The following is a 21,249-nucleotide window of genomic DNA, read 5'->3' on the forward strand; positions in this document are numbered from 1 at the left end:
TGTTGTTGTTGGGTGCCGTCGAGTCAATTTTGACTCATAGGGATCCCATGTGATAGACTAGAACTGTCCCATAGGATTACCTAGGTTGTTAATCTGCCACCAACTTTTCCGTTAGCAGCGAAGCGCCCTTAACCATTGCACCACCGGAACTCCTTGAATGTCCCATTGCGCTGTAATTTACCTGTTCGCGGGTCTGTCAGCGGGCACAGACAAGCAGTGTCTGGATGGTTGGAACTTTCGTATTCATTTTTCTATCCTCAGCATCCACTCAGCGCCAGACAGAGTCGCCCACGGTGAAGGTAGGCAGAATGCATTCGGAAATGAAATACGAGGGGGAGCAGCGTGGAGAAGAGAGCTGAGAGACAGAAGGTGAAATGCAGGAAGGCAGAAGTCCATGGAGGAGGGGGAGGAAGAAGAATCCTAAAAGCTATTCCCCGCCTCTCCCACTGGGGCCCAGTTCCTCGTCGTCCCGAGTCTCCTGAGATACAACCGGCGTCCGGTTTTCCCGCCGCATGCAGGCGGCTCCACCCGCTTGGCTCTCCGTGGATAAAAGTCCTTAGATTCTAGGCCACGCCCCCTCCTTGACCCCGGCTTCGCTTCCCCGCCCTTCTGTCTACGAACAATTGGAGAACCGCCTCTGTTTTGCGAAGCCACGCCCTCCCGAGTCCTCCGAGGCACGTGCTCCACTGGCCCCACCCCTCCCGGGATGGCGCGCCGCCGGCCCCGCCCCCGCCCACCCGGCCCGGCTTTCGCGCAGCCCTCGCCAGGGGGCGCAGCGCAGCCGGCCGGCCGCCCGCCCTCGAGTCTGTCGCACACACCCCCTCCGCCCCGCGCGCCCGCTGCTCCCAGCCGACGTCTCCTTCGCTCCGACCCCGCCGGGCTGCGCCGGCTCCGGTTCGCCGAGGGGCCAGGGGAGGATTCCCGATGGCGGCGGCGGGGTCCAGGAGGCCAAGCGTGTAAGCGGGCGGGCGTCATGGAGGCGGAACAGAGGCCGGCGGCGGGGGCCGGCGACGGGGCGACCCCTGGACTGGAGACAGCGCCTCCCACTGCCCCGGCGCCTGCGACCGTGGCCTCCAGTCCGACCCCTGGGTCCGGACCCGAGCCCAAGAGGAGGCAGCTCAGGACGCTGCTCCAGCCCACGGTCAACAAGTTCTCCCTTCGCGTATTCGGCAGCCACAAAGCAGTGGAAATTGAGCAGGAGCGAGTCAAGTCAGCGGGGGCCTGGATCATCCACCCCTACAGCGACTTCCGGTACTGGGGGCCAGGAAGGGAGGGCGGGAGATACAGACCCACCTCGCGGGCCGCGGCACAGGGGCTGGGTCCGCTCCACCCTCCACGGTCACTTCATTTCCGGCTCAGGGGTCCCAGGGTGTGTCAAGGGGGTCACCTCCCTCCACCTAGCCTGGGAATTCCTAGGTGGGGGATCCCCGGCCAGAGGTCCTTGGTGACTTCTCCGACTGGGGGCACCGGAAGGGCCATGCAGACATCAGTGATCTCCGGGGACCTGGATTTACCGTTTCAGGAACCGGAGCCGCACTTGGACCTCAGGGACTGCCAGGGTTAGGAACCCCTGTCTTTTCCAGTCTTGCTTGCTGGAGATCTGGGATATTCTGTCATATCGCACGGCTCGGGGTCAGCAGGAGGGAAAAGTCAAGCTTCGCTGTCTCCCATCCCTAGCTCCTGCCTAGTTCAGCGGGGCAGGCTACAGGGAAAATTAGGGACGTGGGGAGGAGGGAGGTCCAGCACTGTCCCTGGTGCTGAACATAGGGGGAGGGGCGGGGCCGAGACTTAGAGCGATTGAGGCTGCAGTGAAGGGGCACAGCCGCCGCCCAGGTGACTCCTAGAGAAAAGAAGGGGTGGGGGTGGGGCCATTTCATGGACCTGTCAGGCTGTACCTCTACATCAAGGTCGCTAGGGGAGGAGAGCAGCCCTGTCCTTGGGAAAATGAAGGGCAGCTTTTGGATGGGGCAGGATGAGAACAGAGCAGAAAGATGAGGTGTGAATCAGGAGTCTGAAAACACAATTGGAGACTTAGACATCGTCTTGAATTCACAGACATACACACTCCCTAAATGTTCCTCCTCTCGCCATTGTTGTGTTCACTCCTCTCTCCTCTTCTTTACTGCCTTATTCCCATCGCTCCAGTGCACCTTTTCTAGTCTCTTGTGGGTATCCCTCCTCTCCCCCATTTCATCCTCAGATGTATCCCCAGAAGCCATGTATCCCCCTTATGATGGTGCTTCTTCTCTGTCCTCTCTACTGCATCACCCGCTGGGCTTGTGACTGCCTGTGAGTCAGGCTGTGAAGATACTGTATGGTTAGGTGAACCCTCTTTCCCTCGCCTCTCCCTGCTCACAGTACAGAATTTCCCCTCAGTGGTCCAGTAGGGAGAGGAAGAAGGGGTCAAGGACTTGTTGCTTCAAACCACACAGTCTAAGAGGCTTCCGGGAAGCCTGGAAAGAAAGCTTGGACGTGGGGACCACCAATCCCCTTCCAGGGGCTGAAAGGATTGATTTTGCAGTCAGAGTTGCTGGGTCCTGTGTTGATTAGGCGTTTTCTAGAAATTAAACCGTTATATGTAATTGAGACCCTCAGACTGTCCAGTGATTTTCTCTGAGTGAGGCTTCACCCAGCTCCCTCCTGACCTCTTTCCACAGCTGCCGCCACAGCAGTGTAGCTGTCCCCTACTCAGGCCCTTGCCTGGACTCAGCCAGATTCCCAGTGCCAACAAGGAGGTGATGGGAGGAGGGAAAGCCATGCAGAGCTTCAAGCCTTGCTGCCTGGGGATCTCCTGTGGAGCCTCTCCATATGTGCAGCCTCTGTGTGAGGGGCTGTGTAGGGGGAGGGGATAGCCTTGAAAAACTCAGTTCAGATGGGAGGCAGGACAGATCCCTGGGACACATCTGAGCAGATCCCGGCAGAGAAATAGGAGACAGAGGTCCAACTGTGTTGGAGAGAAGGGACAGGGTGGCGAAGGCTAGGGAGGGTGTGAGGTCCTAGATTAGAACTGGGCAGAGAGCCGGCAATGGGGGAGCAGCAACCTCTTAGATAGAGGATAAAGAGCGGTGAGTCATAACACCAACTAGTGTTTTTATAGCTCTGTCACATCCATTGTCTCAGTGGGTATTTGTTTCAACAACCCTGTGAGAGTAACACAGGGTACTTTAGCTTATTTTTTTTTTATTTGTTTAAAAATATCTAATAATGGTGGTATATCATATATATATATATATAGTAGAGACATACTATATACATGTACTCATGTATACAGCTAAAGGAGTCATTAGACACCAAACCTCCCACATAACAGATATCTAGGTCAAGAGATACTACATTGCCAGCTCCCCAGAAACCCCCTCTCACTCTCATTTTCCTTTCCAAAACCTACTATTCTGAAATTCCTGGTACTCATTTCCTTACTTTTCTCTATAGTCTTACCACTTTTGTATGAGCCCCTAAACAATGTAGTTTAGTTTTGCCTGTTTTAAACTTTGTGTAAGTGGAATCATCTAGTATACATCATTTTGTGTCTTGCTTCTGTTGAATTTCCAAGGTACATCCATACTGTTGCAAGTAGCTTTAGCTGGGGGATTTCATTGTCCTAGAGTATTCCAGGGCATGAATGTACCTCGGTGTCATTTATCCATTTTCCTACAATGAACATTTAGGAGTTTTCAGATTTAATGCTGCATTAAGCATTCCCGTATATGTACCCCGGAGCACATGTTTCCTGTGGGTGTGTATAGACTTAGGAATGGAATCTGGGTTTCGGGGGAATGCAAATGCTTTATTTTACTACATAATGCCAGACTGATTTCCCACTAAATGGTGGTCCCTATGGAGCCCTGGTGGTGCAGCGGTTAAAAGGTACGGTGAGCTACGGCTGCTAACCAAAAGGTCACCAGTGCGAATCCACCAGCTGCCCCCTGGAAGCCCTATGGGGCAGTTCTGCTGTGTCCTGTAGGGTCACTAAGAGTCGGAATCAACTGAGAACAACAGGTTTGTTTGTTTTTTGCTTGATGGGCACAATTTACACTCCCTCCCGTGGTAGACGGTCATTCCGTTGTTCTGCATCGTTGCCCACTCTTAGCCGCCAGACTCTTTATCTGCTGTCAGTCTGGTGGCTGGTGAAATATCATTCTGGGCTTACTCCCCATCCCACCCCCACCTTAGGTTTTACTGGGACCTGACCATGCTTCTGCTGATGGTGGGGAACCTTATCGTGCTGCCCGTGGGCATCACCTTCTTCAAGGAGGAGAACTCCCCACCCTGGATTGTATTCAACGTCCTTTCTGACACTTTCTTCCTGCTGGACCTGGTGCTCAACTTCCGCACGGGCATAGTAGTGGAAGAGGGCGCCGAGATCCTGCTGGCACCGCGGGCCATCCGCACACGCTACCTGCGCACCTGGTTCCTGGTTGACCTCATCTCCTCTATCCCTGTGGATTACATCTTCCTGGTGGTGGAGCTGGAGCCGCGACTGGATGCCGAGGTCTACAAGACAGCGCGGGCACTGCGCATCGTGCGCTTCACCAAGATCCTCAGCTTGCTGCGGCTGCTCCGCCTCTCCCGCCTCATCCGTTACATCCATCAGTGGGAGGAGGTGGGGCGGGGAGGTGGGCAGGGGGGCTCGCAGACTCCAGGATGGTGCAATGCGCGGGGCTTCTGGTGGCTTCAAGGGGTAGGATAGATGGGTGGGGCTTTGGTGGGTGGGCTCTCTCCAAAGTTGGTAGCAGAGGAGAAGCAAGGGCAGAATGAGGGTTCAGGGGGTGAGACCCCAGGTGGCAGGGGCGGGGGGGCGGTACAGGAGGGTGGAGCACAGCTGCTGGACAAGACCTTAAGTGTTGGTTGGACGCTGGGGAGGAAGATGTGGAGAGACGGAGCTAGGAATTGCAAGGAATTGCAAGCCGCAGCTTTTAGAGTTTATTGGTTCAGGGTGTGGGCTCTGCAGTCTTACTGACTGCGGTCAGATCTCAGTTTTGTTATTTACTATGTGGAGACTCAGTCTCTTCTGTAAAATGGGAATGTTAAATATTCTTATCTGTGATAAGGTTGTGAGGATTAGGAGTTAATATATGTGAAGCACTTAGAAGAGTGCCTGGCCCATAGTTCTCAATAACTTAGCTACTATCATTATTGCGAGGGAAGAGGGCAACCGGCTGGCTTTTATCCTCATCACACATACCCTGGGGATATTGCATTATGAAATGCGCTCCTCTTTCCAGGCTTGGCCTGGGCAGTTGTGACCTGAGTTTGAATCTCTGGCATGACACTTACCATGTGATCATGGACACATGATTGGCCTCAGTTTTCCTGTCTATAAAATGATAGTAACAACCAAAAAGTTGGCAGTTGGAACCCACTTGGTAGGAAGAAGACCTGGCGGTCTGCTTCGGTAGAGATTATAGCCTAGAAAACAGTCTGAGGCAATTCTACTCTGTCACAGGTGGTTGCTATGAGTCGGAATGGACTTGACGGCACCAAACAACAGTAACGATAGTAACACAAACAATGGTGACACAGTCTACCATGTCTTAGCTATGCGTGTGTGCTGTAAAGTGCTGTACAAATGAATAGTAGCCACTTTTTTTTTAATTCATGGCCCCGGGGCTAGGGAGAAGTTCAGAGAGAATTTGCAAGGAGGGGAATGGAGGAGGACCAGCAGGGAGGGATTCTTGTCCACAGCAGGCCCCTCCTCGGCTCCCTCAGATCTTTCATATGACCTATGACCTGGCCAGCGCTGTGGTTCGCATCTTCAACCTCATTGGGATGATGCTGCTGCTGTGTCACTGGGACGGCTGTCTGCAGTTCCTGGTCCCCATGCTGCAGGACTTCCCTCCTGACTGCTGGGTCTCCATCAACCACATGGTGGTGAGAAATCCCTACACCCTGCCTTTCCTGGGCCTTCTGAGGGGCCACCAGTGACAGAAGGTGGGAGAATGGAAAGATGACCAAGAGAGAAGATAGGAGTGAGGGAGGGGGGAGGAGGGAAGAGAAGGGGAAAAGACCCAGAGGAAGTATTTGTGTATTGTAGGAGGTAGACAAGGAAGCAAGCCAAGGCAGAAACGGAGGCCCTCCCACAAAATGCAAAAGAGGCCTCATCCTGCCTTAGGGCCCCTGGAATAAACTTAAGTGCCTTCTGGGAGGCAGGTCTGAAGTAGAAGAGGGCAGGTGGAAGGGTTGAAGGAGAAAGGGGGCAGCAGGAAAAGAATGAGGCTCCAAGAACCCCATGCCCAGCTGTGCAATACGCTCTGCCCCCAGAACCACTCGTGGGGCCGCCAGTATTCCCACGCCCTGTTCAAGGCCATGAGCCACATGCTCTGCATTGGCTATGGGCAGCAGGCACCTGTAGGCATGCCCGACGTCTGGCTCACCATGCTCAGCATGATCGTGGGTGCCACTTGCTACGCCATGTTCATCGGCCATGCCACCGCCCTCATCCAGTCCCTCGACTCGTCCCGGCGCCAATACCAGGAGAAGGTTAGCAGGGAAAGGAGAAGGAAGGGATGGGTGTGGAGGGGTGCTGGGGGCTGGGAAGCTCGACTTGATACCAGTTCTGATGCACCCCTGTTGGTCTCTGTGTCCTTCCCTGTCCTGTGTCCATTTGTCCCACGTCACTGTGTCTATCTTTTCCTTGTTTGTACCTGTGCTTGGCATGCCCCATCCTTGGACCCTCCTATGCCCATGTCTGGGCCTTCTTGTGACTGCTCTATGTCCTCCCTGTATCCACCATTATCCTAAGTTCTTCTGTGGCCCTGTGCCTCCCTGTCTGACTCCATGCTTCACCCCTCTGCATTTGGCTTCTGTCTGTGACTCACCTGCACACCCCTGCACCATTCCGGCCCCTCGTCTGCCTCTGCGTCCTCTTGCCTGCCGGCAATGGGCGGGCTCTCCAGTACAAGCAGGTGGAGCAGTACATGTCCTTCCACAAGCTGCCGGCTGACACACGGCAGCGCATCCATGAGTACTATGAGCACCGCTACCAAGGCAAGATGTTCGATGAGGAGAGCATCCTAGGCGAGCTGAGCGAGCCACTGCGGGAGGTGCGCCAGACTGGGCCCTGAGTCGGGGGCTCTTCAAAGAGTTGGGGATGCTGCCTAGGGGTAGGGGCTAGGGACTGGGGCCTACACAGAACCCCCAAGGAAGCCAGGTCTCTGGGGGGCTTTCAGGGGTGAGGGTTATGGGGGTGAAATATGCATGGGGAGGGATTGCAGGGACCTCTGTTTTTGGGGGGTGGTCCTCATGGGAGAACTCTAAGGGCAGGAGTTTAGGAATGGCCCCCGGCCCACTGAAGTGGCTCCATCATTTGGCAGATCATGACCCCAGGGGTGGGGTTTCTGAGGACAGTTGAGCTCGGTGGGGGCACCTCAGGGTGGGAGGCACAGCCTGCCTGACAGGCCCCTCCCCTGCCCAGGAGATTATTAACTTCACCTGCCGGGGCCTGGTGGCCCACATGCCGCTGTTCGCCCATGCCGACCCCAGCTTCGTTACGGCAGTGCTCACCAAGCTGCGCTTTGAGGTCTTCCAGCCGGGGGACCTCGTGGTGCGTGAGGGCTCCGTGGGCAGGAAGATGTACTTCATCCAGCACGGGCTGCTCAGTGTGCTGGCGCGTGGCGCCCGGGACACCCGCCTCACTGACGGATCCTACTTTGGGGGTCAGCAGGCCTCAGGGAGGGTGGGGGGTCAGGAGCTGAGGACGGGGGCAGCTGCTCCCCTGGATCAGGGTCCTCGCCTGGCTATGCTGCAGAATCAGTGTCCCAGCCCCTCCCCCTGGCCTACTCCATCAGAATCCTTGGGCCTGGGGCCTGGAGCTCCATCTTTTCTAAAGCCTCCCAGGAGATTCCAGTACACAGCCAGGTTGAAAACTCCTGGGCAGAGGGCCTTTTAGAACCCTTAAAGAGTGGAATTGGAGGATCCTAGGAGATGAGGGAAAGATAGGAACAAAGCAGAGCTATCTCAGGGCCTTGAGCTTCAGGGCTCCTTTCACTACTACCCTGGTGGTTTGAGTCAGGGACCCAACCCATGGCAGGGGGGCAGTTCTGTCAGCTGCTGCCCAAAGTGACTTGAGGTTCCTAGATCCTCTCAGCTCCCAAGCCACACCCTACCCTCCAGCATCCTCATCGCTTTGTACTTGGTCCTTTGGGACTTCTTTTCTCCTTTACGGTTGCCCGTGGTGGTGTTCACTCAGATCTGCTTGGAGGTGGGAGGGAGGTACACAGAGTGATTTGTACCAGGTCCACCCCTTGAGATAGAGCAGTGGGGGGTCAAGTGGCCAGGGATGGAGAAGTGAGAAGGACAGGAAGCAGTAATCCAGGGAGAAGCAGGGAGCGTTCAAGACTTACTTGTGGAGGTCTAGAGAGAGACAAGGCCCCTCACAATGGTACAGCAGGAGGAAGCTTGGAGCATTTAGAGACCCCAGAGGTGGGCGGGTGATCATTAGTTCCCCCCAAGTCTGGGGAGGAGCCTAAGGAAGCTGGGTCAGCAGCTGCAGGCCTGGTGAGAGGGGGTTCTGGGGACGCTGGTTCTGAAGGCCTCCCCACAACCCCTGCAGAGATCTGCCTGTTGACTCGGGGCCGGCGCACAGCCAGCGTGCGGGCTGACACCTACTGCCGCCTCTACTCGCTCAGCGTGGATCACTTCAATGCTGTGCTTGAGGAGTTCCCCATGATGCGCCGGGCCTTCGAGACTGTGGCTGTGGACCGGCTGCGCCGCATTGGTGAGACTGCTTGTCCTGGCCACTCTGGGCCCAGGCTGTGCCCTCAACCGATCTCATAGCAAGGGGCCTCCAGAGTCCTCAGGCCCAGGCTCTAGTGTTTCAGCATGGCACCCCAACCCACCCCGGCCCTAGCAAATGCCCTCAACAGGCTTTTCAACACTGGTGCACTTTCCTTATCCCTTAGTGTCTCCTATCCTTGGAGTTCACACCCTAAGTCCCCATCCCCTGAACACTCCCTCCCCTGAGCGCTAGTCCCTGACCCTCACCCTCTCTGATACCTCATCCCTGACCCTCTTTCTCCAACCCCCATCTCCCAGCCTCCATCCCCTAACCCCTACCTCCTGCCCCTGCCCCACCTCCTCCCATCCTTAGTCCCGACCCCGTGCTTCCTCTGCCTTCCCTACATGCATCCATTACTGTCCGTATTCTTGATGCCCCTCCCAACCCTCAAGCCCATCCCCATCCCTGGACTCCATCCCTCCACTCTTACACTCTTTGCTCTGTTACTCCATCTCTGGATTCCTTCCCTATCCTTAACTCCTCCCTCCCTGGACAACTTCCAGGCAAGAAGAATTCCCTTCTGCAGCGGAAACGCTCCGAGCCAAGCCCGGGCAGCAGCGGGGGTATCATGGAGCAGCACCTGGTACAACACGACAGGGACATGGCTCGGGGTGTTCGGGGCCTGGCCCCGGGCACAGGGGCTCGGCTCAGTGGAAAGCCGGTGCTGTGGGAGCCACTGGTGCACGCGCCTCTGCAGGCAGCCGCCGTGACCTCCAACGTGGCCATTGCCCTGACTCACCAGCGGGGCCCTCTGTCCCTCTCCCCTGACTCTCCAGCCACCCTCCTTGCCCGTTCAGCTCGTCGCTCAGCAGGCTCCCCAGCCTCCCCTCTGGTGCCTGTCCGAGCTGCCCCTCTGCTGGTCCGGGGGCCGTGGGCATCCACCTCCCGCCTGCCTGCCCCACCTGCCCGAACCCTCCATGCCAGCCTATCCCGGGCTGGGCGCTCCCAAGTCTCCCTGCTGGGGCCCCCCCCAGGAGGAGGTGGACGGCGACTAGGACCTCGGGGCCGCCCACTCTCAGCTTCTCAACCTTCTCTGCCTCAGCGGGCAGCAGGGGATGGCTCTCCTGGGCGGAAGGGCTCAGGAAATGAGCGCCTGCCCCCCTCCGGGCTCCTGGCCAAACCTCCAGGGACAGCCCAGTCCCCCAGGCCACCAGTGCCTGAGCCAGCTGCCCCTCGGGGCCCCCAGCTGTCTGCCAATATGTGAAATCCTTGGGCACAGCCAGCCTTAGCTCTTTGGGTGCGGGAGTGTGTGCCTGGGGGCAGATGCCTCTTGGAGAAGGGGACCTATAGGAATGTCTCTCCTTACTACCAAGAAGATGGTCTCTGTGTCCTCAGCTCAAGGCCCCTGCAGCCTGACATCCTCCTACTCCGCTCACCCATTCATTCCATGGACTGAATGTCTGCCATGTTCTGGACACTGTGCCAGGCTCTGTGTCTCCACTGCCAAGTAGAACTGACTCCATGCTGTCTGCTGAGGGTGTTCCCCCAGCTGTGGTCCTGCCAGGTGCAGTTTTGGGCCCCTGATCCCACCTTTACTAAGCACAAGTACCTGCCACCACCATAACTGCCAAGTAGCTAGATGTCTCTCTGTTTCCAGTGTGGGCTTCACCCTGCCTATAACCCTGCAGGTTCTGCCTGGCACAGGTATCTCCTTCTCCCTTTAATATAGCCTGGCACTACCAACTACCTGTTCTGCTATCGCTGTCAAGAACAAATGTCTCGGGTCCCCAGCTTGGGCATCTACCTTTGCCCTCTCACTGCCGTCTGTGGACCCCCGCCCCCGTCTATACCCTCTGAGTGGGAACACACACATCTCCTGCCAAGTTCCCTGCAGTCTCTGTCTTTGTAGTAGAATTGTCTTTTTGTAAACTGAGAGTCACCTCCTCCTCTGCCCTCAGCCCCGTGAAGCTAGGGGATAATTGGTACACCCCCAGGTGGGGACAAGTAGCTGAATCCTTAGACGACATTATCCCCCCTTCTTTCTATTCATATTTATTTATTTGATCATCTTATTTATTTGCTCATTTATTCATTAGCTGATTTTATTATTACTTCATTTTATCCACCCAGTCCTTCATCCGTCCCTCCCCCCCCCCCAGCAGGGAGACAGGAGGAGGCAGGGCGCCCTGCCAGCTCTTGTGGACCTTGTCTAAATCCATCAGCAGCAATACTGGGACTCCTCCCTATTGAGGTAGGGGCAGGAAGGGCCACCCAAGAAGGGGAGGAGGACTGTTTTTACCTTTAGGTTTTTTCTTTTTTATTCTGCTGAGTTTGCTGTTGGTACAGGAGTAAGGGGAGGGCCCGTGGTATCCAAGCCTGGGGAGGAACAGGCCAGCCAACACCTCTGCCTTCTCAGGGACAAGAGAAACCTCACCGGTACCCCTTTTGTCCCCTCTCCTACTCTACAGCATCAAAAACTGGGGCTGAACCTGCCATCTAAATCTTCTGTCCTTCAGGGTGGGGGGTTCTGGGTATGTAGGAGAAGTTTTCTAACTGCTTCCAAACAGCTTTAAAAAGGCAATGGAGACACTCATTTTGGCTCCTGGTTTGTGTGTGGGATGACGTGGGCATGAAGGGATTTCTGGGTGCAGGAAGGGACAGCAGGGTATTTGGCCCAGGAAGGAGTGAGATAGGCATGGGAGCAGCCAGGGTGAGCCTGCAACCTGGAGGTGGTGAAGACAGTGATGAGATCAACCAGCCAGCCTCTTGGGTCTCCCCAGCATCCACCACCCCCACCACCACCCCACAGGCCACCTCAGCTTCCCAAAAGGGGTGGTACTTTGATGTCACTGTTAGTGACAATGAAGGGAAGCACTGCCCTGGCCTGAGGCCATCAGGAAGAGGTGGCAGTCTCCTCAGGCAGTGCCCCCATTGTCATGAGGCTACACATGAGAACATTACACTGTATGGATGTGAGGTATTTTTAAAATACTAATTTTGTGGAGAATGAGGACACAATTGCCCAGTCTCCCCTCTCCCCTGCCCCTGGGGATGGGAAGACTGGGGGGATAGAATTAATCAGCCAAGCTGGGATTAAAGGCTCAAAGTATCTCAGTGCCCAGATGAGAGGACTGGATACAGAGGATGTACAATTGGTGCTGCTGGGTGGGCAGTGCTTAACTGGACACAGACTTTCAGGGCCTATGTGACATGGCCAGAGGGAAAGGGCTCTTTGGAATGGGGCTAGATGGCAGATGTGGCCTCAGACAGGAACTTTGGGAGGGTTGAGGGTAGAGAGAAGGCTCACTCAGAGGTGGGGTGGAGGATGCCAGGAGGAAGGAGCAGGATCAGGGGTGGTCTGGGCCAGAGATGGGAGGGACATCTCAGGATATGCTCAGCACCCGCATGATGTTGGTATAGCCGGAGCCAGGCCGCCAGCCTGTCACCACAATCACCAGGTCCCCAACACGGATGAAGCCACGGAGCTTTCCTGGGGAAAGAAAGAAGAGAGCAAGGTGGAACTCAGCCCAGCCCTGTAATGAGGAGCAGCCCTCACCCCTGAAGGGCTACCCTTTATGGAAGAAGGGACCTGGGGCAAACTGTAAAATATGTCCCACAGGTGGCACCACAGGGAATATGACCACAGGTGTGACCGTGAGTTGGAATGGGATGTGTTGTCGTTAAGTAGCAAGTCTCCTGTCCACCTGTGTTGCTATGCTGATAAAAAAGTTGCCGTTGCATCAATTCCAACTCATAGCAACCCTATAGGACAGAGTAGAGCTGCCCCATAGGGTTTCCAAGGAGCGCCCAGTGGATTCGAACTGCTGACCTTTTGGTTAGCAGCAGAGCTCTTAACTGCTGTGCCACCAGTGCTCCATGCTGTGAGCAAGGAGTGAAGAATAAGCATGTATCATTTCTAAGTTAAATTTGTTTTAGTTGCAGCTCCTAGAAACTGGGCCCTCCTTTCTCCTTTCATCTGTCTCTTGCTCCTTAAGTCATGCCTGGCTGTGGCCACTGGGTGTAGGCAGCAGCTGGGTGGCTTCTTTAGGTATGGCCCTGTCCCCTCCCCTTCTGCCCTCTCCCCTCAGGATATCCTTTTTTCAGAGGCTAAGATACCTGTGGGTCTCAGTGAACCTCACAGGACAAATCTGGGACCAGAGGAGAGGGACAAGGCTCTATACAAATGCCAGAGGTGGGTGAGGAGGAAGGTCTAGGCGACTCACCACTTTGAATGCCAAATTGGACCCGGCGATCCACATCGTCTGCCCAGATGGCCTCTGGAGGTTCACGATAGAGCAAGGGAAAGACTCCTCGGCATAGGTGGGCCTGGCGGGCAGCCTGGGCAGAACGAGTGACAGCAATGACTGCTGCTCGAGGTCGATATCGAGAAAGAAGCTGGGCTGAACTGCAGGAGGTAGAGAAGGTCAGCCCAGAACAGTGAAGCGGTCCTGAGCCAGCAGATAAGAGTCTCAGTTCTAGTTCCAGGGGTCACCAGCAAGCTGTGAGACCCTGGGTAAGTCATCATACTTCTCTAGACCTTGGTTTTCTCATCTGTAAAGTAGGCATAAGAATACCCGCCCTTTCTATCACACAAGGGAGATAGGATAATCTGTTGAGATGAGAGACCTTTTTGAGAAGCCTAAAACCCTTTCGAGAATGTACATTTAGATAGTGCTTAATTTATAAAATAATATGTATGTCATTTGCTGCCATCGAGTCAGCCCCGCGCACAATGGAATGAAACACTGCGCCATCCCCATGATTGGGTTTTCACTGACTAATTTTCAGGAATAGGTAGCCAGGCCTTTCTTACTAGTTTGTCCTAGTTTGAAAGCGCCACTGAAACATGTTCAGCATCACAGCAACATGCATGTCTCCACTGAAGGATGGCTGTACGTGATAAAGTGCACTGGTCAGGAATCGAACCTAGGTCTCCAGCATGGGAGGCAGGAATTCTACCACTGAGCCGCTACTGCCCTATAACATACGCATTACCTCAAGTTAATCCTCACAGCCCCATGAGGAACACTTTACAAGCACAATCATAGATATGAGGAAATGGAGGCTCCTAGAGTCTGGGTGACTCATCCAAGGTCTCATAGTTAATACATTTCTGAGCAAAGGCTTGAACTTAGACCTTCTGGCTTCTTCAGCAACAACTCTGCATTGTAAGGCTTTGTGGACTAAATGTGAAGGAATGGCCTCCAAGTCAGTGTACCCAGTGAGGCCACTTTCCTCTTGCAGTCTCCTGGAACTCACTGGCCTGAGCGTCCCTAGTGTGCTCCAAGACCTGCCTGCCCTGGCCTCCAACTCTCACAGTTACCTCTCCTCTTGCCCCAGAATGACGCTCTTCATCCTGATGACCAGACAAAACCCAGGCCTGTGGACCACCCTAGCCCACTCTGCCCAAAGCCCAGTCTGGGACTCCCAGTGTCCCCCTCACCGGCCAGTCGTGGTCAGCACGATGATGGCAGCCGCACAGCACTTGAAGGCAGCCTCCACAGCACCTATGGCGGTGACCTCAGTGGGGTCACGGCTCAGTGGTGCTGCCCGACGCAGCTCCTCGAACAGCTGCCGGTGGTAGACCGCAGCCTCTGCCTCACGGGCAATCTGCAGATACCAGGAGGTCAGGGGGGTGGGACACTGAGGCCCAGAAGGGGTTTGCTCCCCTGGCCCATTTGCCCTGTGTTCTGAGCTCCTACCGCGTGCTGCATCTTTACAGCCTCCACAGGAAAGCTGCCCTTGGCAGTCTCCCCCGACAGCATGATGCAGTCTGCCCCGTCCAGCACAGCGTTGGCCACGTCACTCGTCTCTGCCCGCGTTGGCCGGGGCTTAGTGATCATGCTCTCCAGCATCTGGGGACACGTTGAATGTCAGCTATGGGAGTCACACTCCCATCCAGGGTCCTGCCCAAGCTACCCCTCTGACATGTACACTCTGAGTGCCCCTGAAAACCAGGGTCACAGGCACAAGCTGTGTGACCCTGACAGTTCAGTTTCCTTATCTGAAAATGGGGGTTACACGATCCCTTCCTAAAGTCATTGCTTTTGAGGATCAAACACTCGTTAGCAAAAGGCGCTACACCCTTAAGATGTGGGCCTTCTCCCTCAAGCGTCCCTAGAGCCCACAGAGGGCCCCAGTCCTCAGGGCTCACTCCAGACCTGTGTGGCACAGACTACGGGCTTGCCGGCCAAGTTACAGCGCCCGATCATCATCTTCTGAGCCAGGAAAACCTTCTCAGCTGGAATCTCGATCCCCAGGTCACCCCGGGCCACCATGATGCCATCGCTCACCTCCAGGATTTCATCAAACCTGGGCAATTAGAGGAGTCAGGGGATGGCAGGGAGAGGCAGGAGGGAGAAGGGGGCGGTGAGGGTACTATAGGGCCTGATGGGGACAGTTAAAGACCAAGCCTCACTTCTTCACGCCTTCGTGGTTCTCGATTTTGCTGATGACCTTGATGCCCTGCCCGTCCGGCCCCAGAGCAGCCCGGACGGCCACCACGTCGCTGGCCTTCCGCACAAAGGAGGCGAAGATGATGTCCACGCCATGCTCCACCCCAAAGCGCAGGTCCCGGACATCTTGCTCGGACAGCCCAGGCAGGTCCACCTGGGCGCCCGGCAAGTTCACCCCTTTTCGGTTGCCCAGGACGCCGCCGTTCTCCACTTCCGTCACCAGCCCCTCTGGGCCTGTGGACATGGAGAGAACCAGCCAGGTCAGGGGTATGGCTTGAGCACAGTCACCGCAGAGGGGACATGGGGCTTGGACCCCCACCAGAGCAGGAACCATGTGCTGTTCGTCATCTGTTTGTCCTTGGCCTGTGACTTGCACCAATAGAACCGGGTGGACCTTTGTGGAAGAAGCCACTAACCCACAAGTCTAGCCCCGACCCAGGGTGAGCACTGGAGTCTGGCTGCTGTGGGATCCGGGGACTGTCGGGGAGGAGGCGTGGCCAGGAGAAGGTGTGGCCTCTGTAAGGGGTGAACGGAGGATCCCAAGGGAAGGGAGTGCACCCAGCGTCTGGGCGTGGCCAGGGAGCGGGGCGCGTCCGCACCAATTTTCTTGACCAGGAGGGAGATGAGCCCGTCGTCAATGTAGATGCGGCCCCCGACCGGCACGACCCGGGCGATATTGGGGTAGTCCACCCACACGGTGTCCGCGTCCCCCTGCGTCCGAAATGCTGGGTCCACGGTCACCAGCACCTGGGAGCCCTTCGCTAGCTCCACCTCCGACTCTGGGCCCTAGAGGCGGGCCAGAGGGGACGTGAGTGCTGCCCTCAAGCTGTTCAGGACCTGTCTCCTTGCCCCGGCCAACGGACCCTGCCCCATGGTTACAGCCATGGCGTCCGCGCCCCCCGCCACATTTGTCGGGCCCGCGTGTCCCTCTCCCGCTCCTTCCCCCCTTGCCTTTCCTCTCTCTTCTTCCCTTCCCTCCCTGCTTCCAGGGTCCGCCGCCCTCCCTGGGTCTTCGGGCCCTGTCCCCTGCCAGGTCTCTCCCCTTCGGCCCTGCTCCCTGGCCTCGCCCTTCCCTCCCGCTGATTTAGGCCTAGTTCCCACGGGTCCCTAATCCCAAAGGGAGTCCTTTTCCCGCTGGTCTTTCCCATGTTGTCCTCTGGGCCCCGCCTGCAGCCCAGTCCCTCTCGTCTAGCTCGGTTCGGGACTGGGTTTTCCCTCCTCCCGCCCCACCCCCGCTTCCTCCCCGCGGCCCGGCCCCGACGTGGCCAGCCGGGGCACCGCCTCTCACCCCCCGGAGGATTCCAGTGCGTATCTCCGGTCCCTTGGTGTCCAGAGCGATGGCCACGGGCCGATAGCTGAGCGGGGAAGTTGCAAAGCTCTCCACTGCCTCCCGGACGTTAGCGATGGACTCAGCGTGATACTGGGGGCCGGAGAGGAGCGGGCATTTTAGAGTAGGTGGCTCGGACCCCGGGCATCCTCCCGCCTCACCTGCCTCGCCCCAGCCCCGCCTAGCACCTCGTGGGAACCGTGGGAGAAGTTGAGTCGCGCTATGTTCATCCCAGCCTTGATCATTTCCTTTAGGCGCTCCACGGAGCGAGAGGCTGGCCCTGGAACAAGGGATTCTGCTCAGACACCATTTCCCAAAAACCTGAGAGATGACAAGACCCATCCCTACCCTCAGAGGCTTCCCACACCACAGAAGTCCTGTTACCAGATCCCTATTCCCTGACAAAACTCCAGTCCACAGGTCAGAAACCCGGTTTCCCTCTCCAGCCAATACTGCCTCCCCAGTAGGCAGTAGACCCCATGGGGGCCTGGGGGGAGGGGTTGTCCTGAGCTAGGCCTGAGGGAACAGGTGTTGGCAGTGATATAAGTGCTGCAGGGTGTGGGTAACCCCAGGATGTGAGGGGGTATGGGAGGCTGGATGCCAGATGAGGGCATCTGGGCAAGGGGCTGGGAGGCCTCCTATTAACTGAGGAGAGCTGAGTTCAGTTCTGTTCTGCCCATAGGACAGCCATGTGACTGAGAGCCAGCCCTCTAACATTTCAGGGTGTCCAGTCCCTACCTAAAGTCAACCCCACCACTTATGCACTAGCTATCTTCCCTTCCACCGGATCAAGGTCATAGATTCAACCTTTTTCCTCCTTCCATCATCAATATTTTCCTTTTTACTGGGTCATTCCCATCAGCATATAAATCTGCTGTTACTTCTTTAATTAAAGTTTTTTTCTTAATCCCAATTCCTCCTCCAGCTACAGTCCTATTTCTTTGCTCTCCTTTGCAGCAGAACTCATTGCAAGTTATCTGTATTTGCTGCCTCCAATTCCCCTCCCCCATTCTTCCGAGAACCCACTCCAGCCAGGAGTTGGCCCCCATCTCTCCACTGCATCTGCTCTTGTCAAGGTCACCAAGAACCTTTGTGCTGTTGCTGATTTGAATGGTCAATTCTCAGTCCTCATCTTACCTGGCCCATCAGCAGCATTTGACACACATGCCTCCTCCTTGACACACTTTCTTCACTTGGCCTCCAAGGCACCACCGTCTCTTAGTTTTCCTCCTACCTCACTGGCTGCTCTTTCTTGATAACCTTTGCTCATTCCTCACCTTCATATCAGATGCATCCCTCTTCTCTGTCGTCCTTCATATCAGATGCATCCTTCTCTGTCGTCTTACTTTCACACCCTTGATGATATCGGCTAGTCTCATGGCTTTACGTACCATCTGTATGCTGACAACTCCAAAATTTCTATTTCCAGTCCAGACCTCTCTCCAAATTTAGAGCCGTCTATCTGATTGCCTGCCCACTCTACACCATACTTGAATGTGTAATATGCATCTGAACTCCTGATCTCTTTCCCCCAAACCTGCTCCACCACAGTCTTCCCTGCTCAGTTGATAACACCTTCCCTTCCAATTCCACAGGCCAAAAACCTTGGCATCACCCTTGACTCCTTTCTTTCTCAACTCCCCTGTCCCATCCAAACCATCAGGAAACCCTGCTGACTCTACCTTCTAATTATACTCAGAATCTGGCCATTTCTCACCACCTCCACTACCACCACGTAGTCTGTGCTGCCACCATCTCTCCCAGGAATACTGCAGTAGTAGGTTCTGCCCTTGCCCTTGCCTTCGCCCCTACCCACACCCCCAATCTATTTTCAATGCAGCAGCTAGGATGGTTCTGTTAGAACATAAGTAATATCATGTAATCCCCCTGCTCAAAACCCAGAAGGAAAACTCAACTCAAAATCTAACAGTGGCCTACAGGACCCCAAAAAAAAAAAAAAAAAAAAAAACCCAGAGGACCCTACCGCGTCTTAATTTCTACTCCTCCTCCCGTGATGATTTCCAGCCATATTGGCCTCCTTGACTTAAGGCCTTAGCACTGGCTGTTCCCTCTACCTGGAACTCCCTTCCCCCCAGATATTTGCATGGTGAATTCTCTCATCTCCTTTGAGTTTCTGCTCAGGTCTCATTTGCTCAATAATGCCTACTCCTACCTCCTTATTTAGGACTGCCACTTGCCTTCTGCCCCCACACTCCTGCTGCCCCTTTACTGACCTCTATTTTTCTTTTTTTTGTAGTTGATTTTATTTTTCTTAGTTAACATTTTAGTTGATTTTTTTCAATCTTTTCTATGTATAATTTTTTCCATTTTCCATTTTAGTTGTTTGCATTTTAAGACATAGCTAAAATTATCACATTATATATAGAATAATTTATGTCTTGCTTGAATTAATAACATACTAAATAAATTACTTACTTATTAATAATTTTTTATGTTAATTATTTATTGTCCTACCCAGGTAGACTGTCATCTCCCCGAGGAAGCTATCTGTTTTTTTCACTAATCTTCTCCCAGGACCCAAAACCCTATCTACTAAAAAACAAAACCAAACCCATTACCATGGAGTCAATTCCAACTCATAGCAACCCTATAGGACAGAGTAGAACTGCCCCACGGAGTTTCCAAGGAGTGGCTGTTGGATTTGAACTGCTGACCTTTTGGTTAACAGCAAATTCTTAACTATTGTGCCACCAGGGGCCCCCTATCTACTAAGTGCTCAATAAATATTGGTTGGATGAAGGACTCTGTCAAACTAGAAGTCTCAAAGGAAGCAAACAACGAGGAAGCACCTTGAAAAACACCCGAGAGGGCCTGTGAGGCTTCGAGGTGGTGGGATTTGGGGTGCCTACCGATGGTGGCAATGATGCTGGTACTGCGAGCGGCCACAGGCTCCGAGTCTATGTCCAGCAGGCAGAGGTGCTCCAGGAATGTGTCCGCCATAGCAGCCGACAGCTGCTGCTGCTGGAAGAAGGCAGTGCCCAGCTCCTGGTTCAGTTGGGCCACACTGGCCCTCCGCAGGTACCCAGCTGGCCCTGCAGCAGAAGAGGGCTCAGGGGGCTGCAGGCCACCTGTCTCTGCTCCCCATCCATTCATCTCAGCTCACCTTCTACTCCTTCCCCCAGCTCTCCAGCTTTTGTCGAGTGCTTCCTACCAGCCGGGCATTATGTATGAAGGATCTTATTTAATCACAAGGATCCTATGAAGCAGGTACTGTTAAATATAACTATCCCCAATTTACAGATGAGGAAACAGGCTGAGAGAGATTAAATAAATTGCCCAAGATCATACCGCTTCTAAGTAATGGACATGTAACTCAAATCTGGGTCTGGATAACTCTAAGCTCAAGTTCTTCACTGCCAGCTATACCAGCCCTTCATCACCCTGACTTTCTTGTCCTTCGCCTGGGGACTTCCCTCAGCCTCGGCTCACCTTAATGTCTAGCCCACAGTGGGCCCTCATTTTCCATGCTTGAATCACCCAGTCCCTTCTCCTGAGGGCCCTGTTTTCTTCCTTCCAACCCCTGGTGATTGGCTGGCTTCCTACACCCTCCTCTGACTTTCCCCAGCCCTTCAGTGCTGCCTCAGGCCCTGGGGCCCCCCACCGAGCCCAGCTCAGGGCCCCACTTGCAGCCACACCCTCCATGTCACCACACGCCTGCAGCTCTCTGTGGGTCTTCCAGGGCGATGAGGCCCTGCTGGGCTGGAGATCAGTTCTGAGGACTGGTTAAAGTGTCCCCAGTGTCTCCCCTGCCACTGGGATCCCTGTATGCCAGGGGCCAGAGTCCAGAGTCCATGCTGCAGACTCTCTGCGCTGCCCGGACCAGGGCCCGTAACTTAACCCAGGGGTGACTCAGATGAACACAGATTCCCCCCAAGTCCCTTCTAGCCAGCAGTAGACATGGATCATTTGTACCCTCACCCTGATTCCTGATTCCCACCCTCATCTTTCCCCCTGTGCTCAACGGCTGGAGACACTGCGTGGTGCAAACATTTAGGGTCAAGCACTCTGTTACTAGCCAAAATGTTGGCAGTTTGAATCCACCCAGAGGCACCTAGGAAGACAGGTCTGGCGATCTGCTTCCAAAACGTCACAGCCTTGAAAACCTTATGGGGCAGTTCTATTCTGCACACATGGGGTTGCCACAAATTGGAATCCAGGGCAACTAATAACAACAAGAGATCAATGGCTTCTGTTCCCTGTTCTTACCTCCTGGAGCCCCAATCAAGATGGACGTTGCCAAGTCCCTTTGGGACTTAGAGATCCATGACCAAAGCTGTTGGGGTGGTAAGTTCTCCTGGACTGACATGCTTCCAAAGCGTGGGCCTGCGCCTGCCCAGACATAAAGAATATGGAAGAGGAGGACAAAACTGCTGGTCTTATCTAAGGGAGCCAGAGAAAAGAAAAGGGCACACCCAGTAGGCACCCCCGTCCTCACACAGAGCCCCTCCTCCAGACCTGCAGGCTATCTGTGCCAGTCTTCTGGCAACCCCCAACCCATTTTTCCTGTTACATTCTCAATCCACTCACCCCATCTGGTCATCAACCTGAATAGAGTGTTTTACCGATGGTACCAAAAAGTGTCCTTTTTCTTTGTACTTTACTGAAATTAGCCCTAGATGAAAGGACCCTGGGTGGCAGAAACAGTTTGCGATTGGCTGCTAACCTAAAGATTGGTGGTTCAAACCCATTCAGTGCCTCATTGAAGAAAGACCTGGTGAACTGCTTCTGTA

At 54.8% G+C, this 21,249-nt stretch overlaps 2 protein-coding genes across 2 annotated transcripts; one reads left to right on the forward strand and one right to left on the reverse strand.

Moving 5' to 3' along the window:
• Positions 1-842: 842 nt before the first annotated feature.
• Positions 843-10,809, forward strand: HCN3 (hyperpolarization activated cyclic nucleotide gated potassium channel 3). The gene is made up of 8 exons (XM_049876024.1): positions 843-1,251; positions 4,174-4,603; positions 5,710-5,871; positions 6,262-6,480; positions 6,897-7,043; positions 7,415-7,655; positions 8,552-8,716; positions 9,280-10,809. Exons 1-8 carry the CDS (start codon positions 974-976, stop codon positions 9,978-9,980), a joined length of 2,343 nt encoding a protein of 780 aa, XP_049731981.1. The 5' UTR covers positions 843-973; the 3' UTR covers positions 9,981-10,809.
• Positions 10,810-12,099: 1,290 nt separating this feature from the next.
• Positions 12,100-20,944, reverse strand: PKLR (pyruvate kinase L/R). The gene is made up of 11 exons (XM_049876025.1): positions 20,726-20,944; positions 19,369-19,551; positions 16,687-16,778; positions 16,460-16,591; positions 15,771-15,957; positions 15,135-15,405; positions 14,878-15,028; positions 14,419-14,571; positions 14,160-14,326; positions 12,940-13,121; positions 12,100-12,206 (listed from the first exon to the last, which is right to left on the reverse strand). Exons 1-11 carry the CDS (start codon positions 20,823-20,825, stop codon positions 12,100-12,102), a joined length of 1,725 nt encoding a protein of 574 aa, XP_049731982.1. The 5' UTR covers positions 20,826-20,944.
• Positions 20,945-21,249: the final 305 nt, after the last annotated feature.

This window comes from Elephas maximus, chromosome 3 (assembly GCF_024166365.1).
Source record: "Elephas maximus indicus isolate mEleMax1 chromosome 3, mEleMax1 primary haplotype, whole genome shotgun sequence".
Taxonomy (NCBI): domain Eukaryota; kingdom Metazoa; phylum Chordata; class Mammalia; order Proboscidea; family Elephantidae; genus Elephas; species Elephas maximus.

Bases quoted from the DNA above. Each gene is read 5' to 3' on its own strand.
- HCN3 (XM_049876024.1), top strand. From the start codon at position 974: ATGGAGGCGGAACAGAGGCCGGCGGCGGGGGCCGGCGACGGGGCGACC. The intron at 4,604-5,709 runs GTGGGGCGGGGA...CGGCTCCCTCAG, and splicing joins ACATCCATCAGTGGGAGGAG to ATCTTTCATATGACCTATGA. The intron at 8,717-9,279 runs GTGAGACTGCTT...GACAACTTCCAG, and splicing joins GGACCGGCTGCGCCGCATTG to GCAAGAAGAATTCCCTTCTG.
- PKLR (XM_049876025.1), bottom strand. From the start codon at position 20,825: ATGTCAGTCCAGGAGAACTTACCACCCCAACAGCTTTGGTCATGGATC. The intron at 15,406-15,770 runs GTGCGGACGCGC...CCATGTCCACAG, and splicing joins CCTCCTGGTCAAGAAAATTG to GCCCAGAGGGGCTGGTGACG. The intron at 14,327-14,418 runs GTAGGAGCTCAG...TGGTATCTGCAG, and splicing joins CTGTAAAGATGCAGCACGCG to ATTGCCCGTGAGGCAGAGGC.